Source organism: Gopherus evgoodei, chromosome 5, assembly GCF_007399415.2.
Source record: "Gopherus evgoodei ecotype Sinaloan lineage chromosome 5, rGopEvg1_v1.p, whole genome shotgun sequence".
NCBI classification, from domain to species: Eukaryota; Metazoa; Chordata; order Testudines; family Testudinidae; genus Gopherus; species Gopherus evgoodei.
In genome coordinates, this window is record NC_044326.1 from 116,249,968 (window position 1) to 116,266,778 (window position 16,811).

Here is a 16,811-nt window from a genome sequence, read left to right on the forward strand (position 1 = left end):
TGGACTAGATGACCTCCTGAGGTCTCTTCCAACCTTAACATTATATGATTCTATGTGTATCAGTCATGATAGACAACACCACGGCAATGTTCTATATCAACAAATGGATGCACACTCCTTTCCCCTGTGCTAGGAAGCCCTCATGCTATGGGACCTTTGTGTAGCCCATTCGATACTCCTGCAAGTGTTGTACTTCCCAGGAGTATAGAATGAGTTGACAGACTGTCTCAACAGATCTTTTCACGGCCGTGAGTGATCCCTATGCCCAGACATCGCAAACTTCATCTTCCAGCGGTGGGGCTTTCCCCAGATAGGCCTGTTCGCCACACAACAAAACTGGAAGTGCTAATAGTTTTGCTCCTTCCTGAATCACAGTCCGGGCTCCATTGCGAATGCGTTCCTCCTTCCATGGGGAGGCCGTTTCCTATATGTGTTTCCGTCCATCCCTCTCATTCACAAGGTGCTCCTCAAGATACAGAGGGAAGAGGCTTCAATGATATTGATTGCTCCAGCCTGGCCGCCTCAGCACTAGTACACATCTCTCCTGGAAATGTCCGCGGAAGCCCCAGTTACCTTGCCACTCCTCCCGGACTTAATAACTCAGGATCACAGCCATCTGCAGCACCTGAACCTCGAGTTGTTGCACCTCACAGCGTGGAAACTCCATCTCTGAACCCCACAGAGCTCTCCTGGTCGGACCCAGTTAGACAAGTCCTCCTTGGCAATAGGAAACCCTCCACCAGGGCTACCTGCCTTGCCAAGTAGAAGAGATTCTCAGTCTGGTTGGCGCAGCATCACTTGTCCCCGATGCTCACCTCTATACCACTCATACTGGACTACTTTCTCCATCTCAAGCACATCTTTGTCCATGTCGTCAATAAGGGTTCACTTGGCTGCCCTCTCTGCCTTCCATCCAGGCTCAGAGGGCTGGTCGGTGTTTGCTAACTCCTATGGTCAGCCGTTTCCTGAAAGGTCTCATCTGGCAACTGACCCCAACCTGGGACCTCAATCTGGGACCTCAGTCTGATCCTTTCCAAATTGATGGGTCTGTCCTTTGAACCGCTGGTGATGTGTTCCCTGCTTTACTTGTCATACAAGGTGGCACTTCTGGTAGTGATAACCTCAGTCAGGAGGGTATATGAGCTCAAGGCCCTAACATCAGAGCCCCCTTACACCGTGTTCTATAAGGACAAGGTTCAACTCAGGCCACATCCAGCTTTTCTCCCGAAGGTTGTCTCTCTCAGTTTCACATCAACCAGGACATATTCCTCCCTGTGTTCTATCCTAAGCTGCACTTGAGCAGCAGAGAACAGAGGCTTTGCTCATTGGAGGTCCACAGAGCGCTAACCTTTTACACTGAAAGAACTAAACTGTTTAAGAAGTCCATTCAACTGTTTGTGGCTGTGGTAGACAGGATGAAGGGTCTTCCAGTCTCCTCCCAACAGATTTCCTCGTTGATTACGTCCTGCATCTGTGAATGCTATAACCTGGCAAAGGTGCCTGCCCCTCCGCTCACAGTGCACTCCACTAGGGAACAAGCTTCTTTAGCTGCATTTCTGACGCAAGTCCCAACCCAGGAAATATGCAGAGCAGCGACGTGTTCCTCCATACATACTTTCACTGTGTAATTATGCTATTACCCAGCAGGCCAGAGACAATGCGGCCTTCAGTAAAGCAATGCTCCAGTTAGTGGACAGCTCTGACTTTCTCGTAACTGTTGTTCTTCCAGATGTGGTGTTCATGTCATTCCAATACCCACCCACCCACCCACATCGGAGTTGCCAGCAAAAAGCAACTGAGAAGGTGGCGGGTTGGTAGGGCCCGGACTGACCTGACGGATACTGCTGGGGGGAAATCTTCTGACTGGCACTCTCACTCACCTGATTGGAATGGACATGAACAACACCTCTCGAAAAACGAGAGTTACGAGAAGGTGAGTAACCTTTTTTTTTCCTCTCTTTTGAAAACATTGTTATGGTATGGCAGCACTCACAAAGGCCTGGCCTGATTCAGCAAGGTACTTAAAGACACACCTAACTTTAACCGTGTGAATAGTCTCGTGGCAATCAGTCGTGAATAAGGGTCTAAAACAGTGACAGATAATCTAAGTGTTTGAAAGTTCATTTTTGAACAAAGATAATATACACTCACTAACTCTGCAGTCCTACAAACATTGACAATTTACATAACTTTATGCTGTTTAGTATTCTAGTTAAATTCAATGGGATTACTTGGGAATAAATTTAAGATTTATGTAGTAATGTTTCTTTAGCAGTCTGAAGTATCGTAACCAATTGTTGGAGTTTTACATTAACAGTAGTCCAACTGTAGCTCCATTGGTAAAGAAAGTACTTGGCAAGAACGTGAAATGATTATGCAGCATTAGTGAACAAAAATGTACCATCTATATTATGGCTGGTAATCTGTTTTCAGTTTTACTTGTTTTTTGATAGCCTGCTGAAGCAGAATTGCCCATCTCAGAAGTCTTTGAAGCACATTTTCAAATTTTAATTTTAACTCCGATCAATACAGAGACTAGTTTAGAAATATGTTGAATTATTGAGGCGAGTCCTATATTATTTCTCTTTATTAGATTTTTTCAGTCCAACAAAAACATTATTAACATACTAACTGCTTTAGCAGCTTTCCTCTAAATTAAGAATCTCATTTTGAAGTTACTGTAATATCTGTGGCAGATTATAAAGTATCAGAAAAATGGGTGACATTTATTTTGCCATACTAAACCTACCATACAATGAAGGCCTTTGTTCTAGTTTTAATGTGCTTCAGTATCTATTTTACCTTAGAGACTCAGGAATAAAAAATTGTTTGTATCAGTGCTTAAGAAGTGGGGAATGAAGTAAATGCCTCTCATTTTTTAACATTTTCTAGAAGAGACTTCTTAAATTTTGTAATATGGGCTATTACAGAATAATAGACTATTGTATTTATTCATTGTTCTGATATAATAAAATGTATGTGATTTTGCTGGCTTCAACTTTTCAGAGTAAAATAATATGAGAAAGGCAAGGACTCCAAGCTTTTCCAGCAATGGCCTGGGACTAATACATGTGATAATAAAAATGTATAAGACATGTAAGACAAAAGTAAAACTCCAGGCAGTCCTCAACTAAGTTTGATATGTGCCTCTCACTCAAAAATATGACAGTACTCAATAGTGTTAATCTATGTTATGGGGAAGAATTCACGTCAGTAAATTCAGGGATGAACTATTTAGTGTTTTCAGTTGTTTCCTCCGAGCTATCAAAATTTGTTCTGTCCTCCTTGTGGAGACTGAAGATAGTTCAGAATTGTTGGCCTGATCAGGTGATGGCTCATTGAGGGATCTTGCTAAAGATTTTGCTTTTGTCCAAGAGGCCAATTGAGCATGGTGTAGCCTGGATCTTGGCTGCTATCCTCCCGTATCAGGGAGTGCAAGTATCACAGAATTCATTGCATTGGTATTGGACAAACCCCATGGGATGTGACCCTACCCCATTTTGCACTGGGCAGCTGTCCAAGACCTGTGTTGGGATAGAGGATGCTGTTTTCCTGGAAGGTATAGGAGTTACTCCTACAGGCACTCCCAGAAGTATTCTGTCTGCATCAGCATTGCACATGGAAAGTATCTCCAGCCTCGTGTGTGGTGTCGTTCCATGCATGCTCACTGTGGTCCCTGGAACTGCAATATAGACCTTAACAGCAAGCCTCTGAGTGTGAATGACAGTCAGATCAGTTTTTTGCACTTTTTCCCCCTACATATCCTTCCCTCAATAAATATAGTAGCTGGCATATTAGTGTGACATCTGTCTTTAGGCAACTCCCTCTGTTACACAAGAGGACAGAAGGGGACAAGAACAGACTCTCAATGTGGCAAGCATCCTTCCTATGGAATCTTAAGGGTTGTACACAAAAGAGATTCAGGCTTAAACATTCCACAATCAGATCCTGCACTCCTAAAGTTACTGGGAGATTTAATATTGATTTCATTGGGAGCAGGATTGGACCCAAAGTGCCAATGGGTGCGGTTTTTGTGCCCCTTGAAAAGCAGACCCATGTACGAGAAATTAGGTGAGAAGAAAAAAGGAGGGTGGCTTTTAATAAGTTTGTCCAGTTAGCGAAGTTCCAATCTTTGGCAACAGTCTGCCTACTGTGTGAGCCTGCATAGTAACTACACAAAATATTTAACCACTGGGTATGTTTTCCCTGCCTGTCTTTTTCTGAGATAAAGTCTAGAAGCTCAAAACAAATAATTTTGTGAACTGGCAAGTAGGAAAAATTAATTGTACACACACGAACCTGTAGAACTGCAATGGACTGTTACAAATGTTTGGTCACTCTTCATTACTGTTCCTACTTTTGCTACAGCACTCCTACAACCAAGCTTTCATTCCGTATGAAGGTTCTACATGTGACCTAATATCTAGTTTGGGAAAAGCATAGACTGTTGAACTGTCTTTTTTGTTGTTGTTGTTGTTGTTGTCATGAATACACTGCTTTATACTAATGGGAATTCAGCATTTTAAAATGATAGGTTATCAGATTCTGTAATGGGGACCAGATCCCACTATCAGTTACCCAGGTAATCTCCATCAGGAAGCCCATTACTATCTGCTGTAACCACAGGAAGTAGAAGGATTTCTACCCTTAGATATAATTGAAGCTGCAGTTAGAAATCAGCTTTTGAATATAAATCCAGACTTGACACAGTACTCCCTCTTCCAGAAACTTTGCTTTATGACGAACACTTAGTAACTATAATTAGGGTTTACAACCAGCCTGTTGTTGGAAATATTGATTTGTTGACTAAAATATTGATGAGTAGCTTCTTTTATGCTGTGATTGCCTTTTCTGATGCTTCCATTAGTAGCATGTGCCTGAGCTACTTTATCATCTTGAAAGGGTGCTCATTGAACATGAAATTCACCCCTCTTCACTCAAATCCCAAGTATTTAGGTTTTGTGCAATTAATTTCATGGAGCTGTCCCAGCTCTGCAGCTGCTGTTCTAATCCATGTAATAGAATGGTGACTTCTGGCCCTCTATGGCTCTTGTACAATGGTGTTTGTACCATTGGATCTGCATAAGTGAAGATCCAGTTGCCCCCCCTCCAATCTGTCCCATTTGGAGTTAGTGTGGAGCCCCCTTTAATGGTGCAAAGGTTCCCTGGTACCACTGCTCCAACTGTGATTTTCCTAAACCCCTTGCTGCCTACCCCTACCTCCAGAAATACTGGGAGGTTTCCACAACTTCTTGTACCATGTCTTCACACTAGGATGAATTTCAGCTTTCCCTGTTGCTAGCCTCACCCATTGTCTTCCCTGGCCATCTTTCAATAATACAGATCCGTTCAGTTTCTTTGTCTTGTGCAAAATACGTAATGGTTTGTAGTCTGCTCATAGAGGTTATTCATGTAGGTTCAGTGGTTCTGAAGTCTTACTGGCAATGACTTTTCAATGAATCCACTGTATTCATTATTGACTATGTTAAAATATGTGACTCATATCAGGTACTGAATTTAATGAGTTTCTTTTTACATATACTTTTTGATTTTTTTTCTAATTCTTGAAAGTAAAAACAGATGAGATGTTTATAAATTGCAAGAGACAGTAATAATAGTATAATATATATCTATATTATATATGTCCAAACTATTTCCTGATTTTGTTTTCTATCTGCAGGTCCAGCAAGAACAAAGAAATCACACTGTAGAGCCTGTTATAGATGACTATAAAAAGATGGGGACTCTCTTTGGTGAACTAAACAAAAGCCTTATCAGCATAGGCTTCACGAGGATGTATTTTGGAGAACGGATTGTGGAACCTGTAATAATCATATTCTTCTGGGTTATGCTTTGGTTCCTTGGCTTACAAGCTCTTGGACTTGTTGCTGTTCTGTGCCTTGTCATTATTTACGTGCAACAGTAGAGTATGGTGAATGGTCTGTTGGATAACATATTACAACCATATCACCTATCAATGGATTTATGTGTTTAAGCAAAGAACACCGGCATATTAAAAGCTGCAGTTTTCCAAATCATGCTACACATTACATTTGTGAGGTTTCTACATTCAGACTAAAATTACATAACTGTTGACTTTAAAGGAAGTCAACAGTCCTAGCACATCTCCAAAGGGAATGAAAGGGATATGCTCCTAATAATGGTACTGTCCAAAGTAACTTACTCTTTTGAAGGGTTTGTCAGCACAGTAAGTTAGTACACGGCAAGCCAGGGTGTGAATCTACTGCACACTAGCGTGTCAAATGCTAACTCAGTGTGGACAAGTCCTGAGTGAGGGTATGTGAGCCATTGCAACTTTGAGGGCTCAGTCCTAGGTTGTCTTTTTATTAAATATGGTATAAAAACTTCTCCATCTGAATGGGGTCAGCCTCTCTTCTGTGGTGTGGCTGATATTTTGAAATGACACTTGCTTTGTGTAGTAGAAATTCCTCTCTTTGTTTTGAAGAGTACACATAACCATGAGATTTATGTTCTGTTATCTTTACATTGTTCTCCTGTAAGCTTTTTGAAAGCTGGACCCATAAATCTGTTAACTAAATAAAAATGTGTTCCTCCACTGGCTTGCACGTGTGTGCACGCACATTCGTTTGTTACTGTAATGCCAGGCCTACATTAGAAAAGGGTTGTCGGTCTAACTATACTGACATAACTGTACCAGCAAATCCTCCTCTGGTAGGCTTAGCTTATACTGGCAAAAAAGTACTGTTGCCAATATAATTGTATCTACTCTAAGACTTTTGCCAATATATAATTGTCAGAAAAAAAATCATACCCCTAACTGACTTTGCTGTGCTGGCAACGTTTCTAGTGTAGACCAGGCCTAGGTCTACTTAACGTGTGCTTGGCTGTGGCCATTAATGCCTCTTTTTAAAATCAGAACAGTTCTCTTCGAGGAAATAATTTGGGGACTTGGCAAATAAATATAAATCCTCACCCCTGCAACTACTATTCCAGGTAATGTGCTTGAATACTGACCACAGGCCCTCTACACCTCATATGCAGGAGGGTTGTATTACTAGTATTAAATGTGGATCTATCAACTTTGATTATAATTCTGATTTACTGCAGTCTGGGCCCAATCCTAGCTTAGATGCAAGCTTTGCTTGTGCAAGCACAGCAGATGCAGGCCCTAATATAAGATGTGAGCAATTATACAAGTAAGATAAGTATGTATAGATTTCAACTGCAGTCTTATTCAGGAATTTTTGGTGTTTGATTTGGAAATATACCATCTTAGAGGTTCATGTTGTAAGCTGAAATATCAGAGAATAAGATATAATATTGTATAGAGTTTTAAAATAAATCTGTAAAATCCACTTTGATAATGTAGGATCCAATCCGGAGAAGTGCTGAGCAGAGGAAAGACCAGAGAAAATCTTCACTAAATAGCTAACAATTTAGCACCTCTCAAAACTGTATTTATTTTAAATACAGAATTGACCCTATCGTATGCATTTTTTCATTTCCATTTGTTTAAATAAAGCAGTTTACAATTTAAGATGTAAGCATTTGAAATGCTACTTTCCTTTCGTTTTTGCAAACATTTTTGGATTGACAAACCTTAACCTTGTGTAATTTTTAGTTATTTACAAACTGTAGGCTTCATCCAAAGTCCATTGAACTCAATGAAAACAATCCCTATTGCCCCAATCCTTAAGTTAACTAGGTCCTTAGGAAGATTCTTATGTCCACATGGAGTCCTGTTGGATTCCATGGCCTGTACACATTGATCCAGTTGCAGGGCCTGTGGAGCCATTCCTTGTAAACTTTTACAGCCATTGAAATCAATTACTATTTGTGGTTTTAAGCACTAAGGCCCCAATCCTAGAACACTTTATGCATATGTTTACCTCTATAAGTAGCCCCACTGCATTAATGAGACTGTTTCCATGTGGGAAGTTAAGGTCAACTGTAAGTGTGTGTCGACTGGGCCCAAGTTAAAAAAGGTATCAGTCTGTACATGAGTAAAATAAGTATACTGATGACATGGGAATACTGTACATCATAAAATATTCATAGATATGCTTTACTCAAACATTGCTGGAAATCTGGATTTCCAAAAGCTAAGCATGAATACAATTTGAATTTAATGGCAGCAGCTCTCGACCCACAAGTGCCTAAGGATAAATATTTAAAAATTCTTTTAAAACTAATGTAATATACATAGTATGTTTGTGTATTGTTTATGTATTGTGGTTTTGTCTGTGTATCTATATATGTATATATGGGCTGTATTACAAAATGTGCTTATTTTTTACATGGCATGCCTTTTTCCTCCCATACAAGTTATTATTCAGGACAGTTCATCCAAACTCTTTTGCCTCGTCGGGAAAACATCAATGTCTTTTAGGATAGCCTCTGTTGCTGAGACTCTGTGCACACAGACTATGTATTGTGATGCAGAATACACTTATTTCCTGAAATGAAAGGAAACCTTCCATTGTTTTGGAACTTAAGGAATAGCTGGCCAAAGGTGAGGCTGCTTGGTCACAGGTACAGAAATGAAGTAGAGAAGACAATGTAGTTACCTGCATATAATTTGTTGTCTGTGCATGTTAATGATCACAAAGAACATGCATATAATCATCCCAGCAGCTCTCCTTTCCACACGTCATGCAACACACATTCATAAAAGTTGGTTCTTTACTCTTGATTTTAGTTCAAAGGAGTGTCAGCTGTGTCTGTCCTCTTTTGAAGAAGACTATATCCTGCCCTAGAAGTCTTTCATATCTGCACTTTTATGACCCTAAAAAAAAAAAACAAGCCCCCACATAGAAGTATTTTATACAGGCTTGTCTGCCTTTAATATCTATATGTTACAGCAGTTCCCTGGCCTGTTTTTGTTTTTTTGTTTTGTTGTTTTTATTTTTGAGAGTGAACTGGGAAGACGTTCCATTATACTGAAAATGGTTTTAAATGAGCAACATAACAGAACAAAGATGTGTATCAAAAGAAAATGTATTGTCAAATTGTGAGAAAATGTATGAGCAGCCTTTGCATTGCTTCTTCCCCCCCACCCTACCCCCAAACTACAGTTTGAAGTCACTGGGAGTTTTGGACTTGCAAAGAATGCAGAATAGAGTCCCTACTCCAGAAATAAAGGGTGAATGTAAATTTTGTTTGGATACAAGGGGTATAGTCTCATGCTGATAACATTAGTACAGGCGAATGTCAGTCTCTCTCTCCCCAGTTCTAATTACATATGTCTATGTATGTTTGTATACAATGATTGTATAAAAGAAATGCGTCACCCAAATTGACATTAAATAATGAAATATGTAATCCTTATTGGTCTTTGGGGCAGATGATAAGATTTCTGTAGAACTGTTACTGTCTCCAAAAGAGCCTTCAGATGCATAAATGTTTGAATTACTATGTACAGTAAGGAAACAGCACATACAGCAAAGTTGGTGGAACCTCATTTGTACTGAAAATTGACACATTGAAACTGTCCATAAGGGGGAAAATGTTGTTTCCTGGAGATATTTGTGTGAAATAAGTCTTATTGAAAGCACTTTGTTACGCTTTCTAATAAAATGTATTCTGTCCTCACATGAATTTATTGTTTTTCCACTCTGTGGTGTTCTCTCTCTCATTTGGAAGCAGCAAACTGATTAATAAAATGTATCTGATATGTCTTGATAATCCACTGATTTCAATTGAATTTAAAATTATTGTAAATCAGCTATGGAAGAGTACACAGGTGCTTATCAGTGGATTGTAGCAGCTGTTGGTAACTGCATACAGCATCACATAGTTTATATTCTTTGACATATAGTTATCTCATTCCAAAAACCTGTGTAATCTCATTACAGCATCAGTGTCTGGAGGGTTTTCTGATTAAGAGTGCAACTTGTGGAGGAACTAGATTTGGTCAGTAGCATGAGAGATACTTAATAAGCCCATCATTTGTAGACCTCTAAATAGACATTTGTGTTTAACACTCATTGTGAATGATACACAGCCCAAGAGGTACCAAAGTAGATCCACTTCAAACAGTTCGTTCTCTCTCATTTCTCATTCCTCAACCCAGAAGTTGTTTCATTTCAGGCTATTCCAAAAAACGCACGTCTCTACCAGTGGTTCTCAACCAGGGGGTATGTATAGCCGATGGGTAGGCAGAGATTTTACAGGGGGTACAGCAACTCACCCTAGATATTTACCTAGTTTACAAAAGGCTATATAAAAAGCACTAGTGAAGTCAGTACAAACTAAAATTTCATATACACAATGCCTTGTTTATACTGCTCTATATACTATACATTGAAATGTAAGTGCAATATTTACAGTCCAATTGATCTATTTTATATGGTTCAAATGAGAAAGTCAGCAATTTTTCAGTAATGGCTGTGACACTTGGGTATTTGTCTGATTTTGTAAGCAAATAATTTTTAAGCAAGGTGAAACTTGGGGGCATACACAAGACAAATCAGACTCCTAAAAGGGGTACAGTAGTCTGGAAAGGTTGACAACACTGGTCTACACCACACGCAACGCCAGAACTGATAAGGCAACATGGGGATCGATCTGCTTTAGAACAATTGTGTAGGAGGTCTTGGGGCCCAGTTCTGCAAACTTACATGAATAGTCTTGAAGTATATGGGACTGCTCACATGAGTAATAGGTTGCAGGATCAGGCCCACAGTCATTTTCCAGTAAAATTCCTTGCAATGTGAGGATGCTGCTAATTTCCCAATGATTGTGGTTAACATCTCTGTATAAGTATTTTTAGTCCTATGTACTATGTGCCTTTAAGATTAATTTAGTTTTTGTTTTATGTTCTATAGCTTATCTATTCAATGTGTACCTAAATTCTATTCTTAGAAAGCTCTAACTTTCTTATAATAGAGACAGAATAGTTTCAAAGGGGAGGGGCTTAGAAATACTCTAATCGGTCTAGTTATTTCTTATGCACTTATATACTTGGTGTCTATTGTAAGGTAATAAAGGTGGAAGAGGTTCATGTTTCACCACAATACACTGAAAATCCAACCCTTCCTTTCTGTCCCAATGATGAAAACACTTGTTCACATCCTGCTAATTTCCCATCTTGATTATTGCAACTTCTCTCTTATCTAGCCTCCTTGACTTCCCTTTGGACAGTCTCTCCAGAGCTTATGTTCGTCACTCTTCTGTCAGGCCATATCACTAGCGCCCTCTTGCCTACCACACCAGTTTTAAACTTCCTATTTCCCTGCACAAGTCTGTCTCCACCTACATTTTGGATCTCATTTGTTAGCTCCTTTGCTCCATCAACAATGACAGCCTGATCACCATCTTCTTTCCTTCACCTGTTCCCAGCTTTGTGTCTTCATGGTACTTCATATACATACAACAACCTGATGCAGGTTCCACAGACATTAATTTTACTGTTTCCATTGTCTTCTCTGCTCTACCTTTATACCAGAGATGCATATGGAAGAGAGGCCTTCTTACAAAAAGAACTGAAGTCCTCATTTCTTAGTGTGTTTATCTTGTCTGTGTCTGCCTTCTAGGGTGCAAACTCCATGGGACAGGAACTGTATTCATTTGTGTCTTGGACAACCCTGATTGCATTTTTGGTGCTTAGCAAATTAATGCTGTCAGCTGCAGTGTTTAAAAATGTTTTATCATCAAGTGCTTGCAAAATATTTTCCCAGAGTGAATAAAGTGAAGAAAGTGAAAGAATAGAATCATCTGTCCAAGGGAAGTTGTTTTAGAAGGTTAAAATATTTTGGGTCAATGGGAGAGAATACCTTTCTGGTGAGGCAGTTGCTGACCTATGTCCAGCTGCAGATGAATTAGCTGCTTTCCAATCCACCACCAGCTACCAAAGCTAATGGGAAGAGAGGATGATCTCAACCTATAAGACTCAAGGAATCGATGAGGTCTGTTTTAGCAAGATGCTGATGGCAGCTTAGAGTGGAGGAGCATGGAAGAGGTAGGATGGCATCTCCACTGTCCAGGAATTGGGCATTAAAGGGAGATAGAGGGAGAATTAATACAGGACTGAATGCAGGATCTAGGATTTGTTATATCCATTAATCTTGTATTTTGCTTTCTATTCTGGGTGTTATTGGTCTTTGCTTCCCAGTTTGTGCCCACAACAATCACTATTTGCAAGAAATTTGTGTGTCTGCCTTTCTAACCTGTCTTGCTGTGTCCTCTGTCAAGGTACTTTAAATATACCCATTACTGTGTATCTAGTTCAAAGCATTAACAGTGATTGAGCTAACCTCCCAAACCTCATTTTTAGGAGCTGGAGGTATCATTTGTGCAAGGAGCCAAGTTCATCACTGGAAAACTGCTGTTGGCTTCCCAGCAAGGGAGGGAACTGATTATTTCGGTATGACTGTAGCAGTTTGGGCTTCATAGAGGACTTCAGAGAGTACTATGGAGAAGAGCCTGTTGGATGCATACTAGTATACCAGGACAGGAGGTGGACATCAGCCTTCCTAAATTCATTTACAAAGACTGCCTGCTTGGGATAATTATTTCTGCCTTTTAGTTAATCTGTTTTTTTCTCACAACAAAACCCAGCTTGTCTCAAAATAACACAGCCCTGCCTCCCTCGAGTACTTGCAACAAAGAAAAATATAATGGGAAACAGTTTCAAAAAAATGTTAGGAGCCAAAGTCCCGTTTTCAAAAGAGACAAGCACTCAGGAATCAGGGCTTAGCTACATGAACATAAGTCTGTGGCAACCGGAGGTATGGATCTAACCTACACTAGCCTGCCATGGTCTAATTGTCCATCCTGCTGGCTCACACTGACAGCTTGTTAATGCATGAACGGTTAACATGTGCCAGCAGGGTCCACACAGACAGACTGGGGGAAGCTAATGTGAGGTAGATTCATGCCTCAGTTTGCCACAAACTAAATGTTTATGTAGATAAGCCCTTTGTCTTGCTGACTTTCTGTGAGACTCGAGCTCCCACGGGCCCAAGTTACTTTTGAAAATGGAACTTTAAGCTCCTAAATCACTTACGTTTTTGAAAATTTTATCGAAGTGAAGCTAAATCAACGGATTCATCTCTCTTTAAAAATCTATATAATCTTGATCCTAAAAGAACACTACTTCCTCCTCCAAATTACTAATTCTAAAACAGTGGGAAAATATAGGCAGTGTTTAAGGAGCACTGGTGCAGGTTACAGTAAAGCATTCTGGCATATCTATCTTAATGCTATCTTATGTCACACACTAAAATGAGTTCTCCAACATTTCCTTTACAGTCACTTTGTGTATTCATGCATACATCAGCCAAGTACTTGCTTTCCTCAGGCATTTCAGCCTTTTAAGCTCAGGACTCTATGTCCCTCCTCCCCAGCTGATCTTATTTTGTCTGTAGGCAGCTGAACTCCACAAAATGGCCCTGCTTTTCCCTAAAGAGAGTGGAAATATAGTTCTAGCAAACTGCATTCTTTTCCTGGTCTTAATAGGATTAGTAAAAGCATATGACGATAACATTTTTCAGTAAGAATAAACCTTTCTCTGCCCTAAAGCTTGAACTTATTTCAATAAATATCTTCTACAATTACACTGTTGCTGGAAAAAAGATTTAACAGCCTTGATTCTATTACCTATCTCTGATTTCTAGCCCTCTATTTACTTATGCTAAGTGGTGCTGTTCAGAGTCACCCAACATAATTAAATATTATTCTAAGTTGTTTGTTAATCATGATTCAGAAATTTCAAGCAACCAGAAAGGTAAAAAGGAAACTATTTGGCTCTGTTGCATTTTCAGTGAAGCGTTACCTAATGCCTCATGCTTGATTGATTCTTATTCCAGCTATTCAAAAAGCAAACACAAGTTACTGCTAACTGACCCTTTTGTTATCTTAACCTTTAAATCGCTCCCTTATTTTTCCTATCTTGTGCAGTAGCCATCACCATTCAGTCCACTCTACACTTGTGATATCTACTGTCTTGTGGAATTCAATTCCCATATAGGGGTTGGATTTGTCATGGTTATAGCACAGTTGAATAAGGCAGCAGAGGCAGGATTGTATCATTTAAGTGTTCCTAAACTGTGCTTCAGCATTGGACTTTATCATTTTTCTGTCCTGTCTACAATGCAAGCCTTAGGCAGGTTTTACCTGTCTTGTATGAATTCTGTGTTATAAGCATGTGGTGCTTAGTGTAAACAGGACCTTAAAACAATAAGAACTTATTTGTGTATTGATTGCTATCTGCAGTTTCCCGTAAGACTGAGCAATGTATCATAATGGCTTTTTTTTTTTTTTTTTTTTTTTTGTGGCAGGAATCAGCAGCAAATAAGCTACAAAATACTTTCAGGTGAAAGTAATCCTTCGCTAATCATTACACTCTGTTGCTCTATTCTTAAATTACTTTCAGGAAACTTAATTCTCTGTCATTAGAACCTTCATTTAGATGTCAAAGTTGGTAATATTGTATCTTTAGTGTTAAATACACAGGCAGGATGATACTTTCTCTGAAAGCTGCTTTAATGCCTCATCACATTTCCCAATATTCTCTGGGAATACAGACTGTGGAGGAAAATCACTCCAGCTCTCCTTCAACAGAAGTCAATCACTTTCACCACCAGCTTCTGGTAGTGCTCATTATGTTCTCTGTAAAAGCCTCAGATTTCTCAGGGGGAAACTCAGAAAGCATTCCACTTAGAATCAAGTCTGTGTATGTATAGTTATATACTGTGTGTATTTTATGTGCTTTATTACTACTATTTAAAAACTATTTTTTGAAAACATTAGTATTTGTTTGAGTTCATCCCCAGCTGCTTATTTCCCATATACAGTCATAGGACCACATTCATCCCTTATAGAACTCCTCAGAGGCCTATAGCATTTTCTGCTGAGAATGAATTTGGCTCATAGTGCCTGATCCTGTAGCTGCTACTCAGGCAAAACTCCCAGGGTCAAATTCAACCCTTAGTGGAAATAGCATAATTCTATCTATTGCCTTTATTGGAGCTGCGGATAGTTAAACCTAACAGAATCTGGCCTTGTCCTTGAGTAAGAATTTAGCCTGATTAAGAACCACAGAGTTGGGTCCAGGACTCTGTTTGTTACATTTATGACCCTCTCTGCAGCAACCAGTTGTGCAGTCACAAACAGCGGTATGACTTTAGACTGCCACAGGAGCTGATAAGAAACCAGGGTCTTAATGACTAATGCTTTACAAATTTTTCCATTAAGTATTGGCATTCAGTGTTGGAAATTTCCACTCTCGCCTCACTTGACACAGCTTATGCTTTTATTACCATATTCCTGGTATTTTGTGTTCACAGGGGACAGGTATGAGACGTGCTGACGTTTGCTCTCTGAGTAATGTGCACCTGGCTCCAAAGCAGCCCTGGATGCATGGGCATTCTAGGGTGGGCAGAGTAGAAGCCGGGCAAGGGTGGACCAGCAGAAGGAAGGGGTGTGGCTGGGACAGGCTATTCTGTACCCCTGCAAAGACCCGCGGGGCGGGCCGTGATTGGGTCCAGGGAGCGAGTTATTGCTGCTCTCAGGGTTGCCCTAGTCTGTACCAAAGGCCACACCAGCCTGCAGCCTCCATGACCTTGAATAGGAGACACAAACTGCACTCCTGTCCCTCTGCTGGTGCCTACACAGGAATGATTGTGGCTTTATATTGGATGTTACTGGGACTATAAAACTTCTGGCTGGTGGTTTAGGATAAATCCTTTTGCCAAGTGCATATTTTCATGGATTAAAATAGAATGACCTTTAACTTGAAGCAAGGAGAGGTTATGTAAAACCCTTTTCCTTTAAGGCTTTTTAAAGGACTTTTGAAGGCTTTTAAATCATTTTAGTTTCTCAGCTAAGGGAGTTACTTGTAAAGTTTAAATTTTAAACCATTCGTTTAAAACAAAACACAGAGAATCCTAAAATAATCCTACACCCCCAATAAAATCCTAAAGTGTCCATACATCTGAAATTTGTCTGCAGAGCCTCTAAAGCTACACAGCTACAGGCTTCTACCTCTTACAAAATGACAGAAGATAAGGGCAAATAATTGCATTTATGGGGTTCCCAAGTCTGTATCCATCCCAGGTGTAGAAGCATAGACTCTGTACCCAGTTGCTGGCAAACAGGCTCATGGGATTCATCCTGCCTTGGCAATTTTTAAATGGGCCTTGTGGCACAAAGTTAATATTTCATTTCTGGACTCTGAAAAGCATCTCAACTCAGAGAGAAAAGATGGGGTACATTGGACTGAAGAGGTAAATGAATACACACAAAGGGTATGGAAGGAAGATGGTGTCTCCCTACTCTGGGAGCCCCACTCCACCATCGCTTAACAATTTTACACCCCACCTTGAGCTCTGCAGAGTCCTGTAGAGGTCTGTTATTAGTATTAGTCATTTACAGCATCGGATAATTCAGCTCACTGCACAGTAGGCATGTCCAGCCTTCTGAGGCCTGAGTGCCCCAAAGGGTCACATAGAATTTATTCTGGACAGATTTCAGTATTGAAAACCCCCCCCCAAAAAAATTGTTTTTTTAATTGCTGAGCTGCTCTAAGGTAATTTGAAGTGTCATATTTAATCTCTTCTGTCATTAGATTTGTTTTAATGCATCTATTCATATATACTTTTGAGTGTCTTCTATATTAATTTTTAGTACTTATACAGTGTCTTCTATTTAAAATATATGATCTTGAAATATGTGTGAATTAACTACTTGAATACCAAATTGTCTTCCAAAACATTTGAAATATCAGATGAAATGGAAATTCTGATGTTCACTTATCTTTATTTAGCAATTACTTTCCTAGCTTGACTCAACATCCATGTCACCTCATTGGAGACTGTGTGAGGTGCAGC

General features: G+C 39.8%; 1 protein-coding gene across 1 annotated transcript in view; it reads left to right on the forward strand.

Annotated features, from left to right (window-relative positions):
- The window catches only part of FAM241A (family with sequence similarity 241 member A), a 32,261-nt gene extending 22,682 nt beyond the window's left edge, over positions 1–9,579 (forward strand). The window contains exon 2 of the mRNA XM_030564718.1: positions 5,681–9,579. Coding sequence (XP_030420578.1) covers positions 5,681–5,926 — 246 coding nt within the window. The 3' untranslated portion in view covers positions 5,927–9,579. The remainder of the gene's footprint in view (positions 1–5,680) is intronic.
- The last annotated feature ends 7,232 nt before the right edge of the window (positions 9,580–16,811 follow it).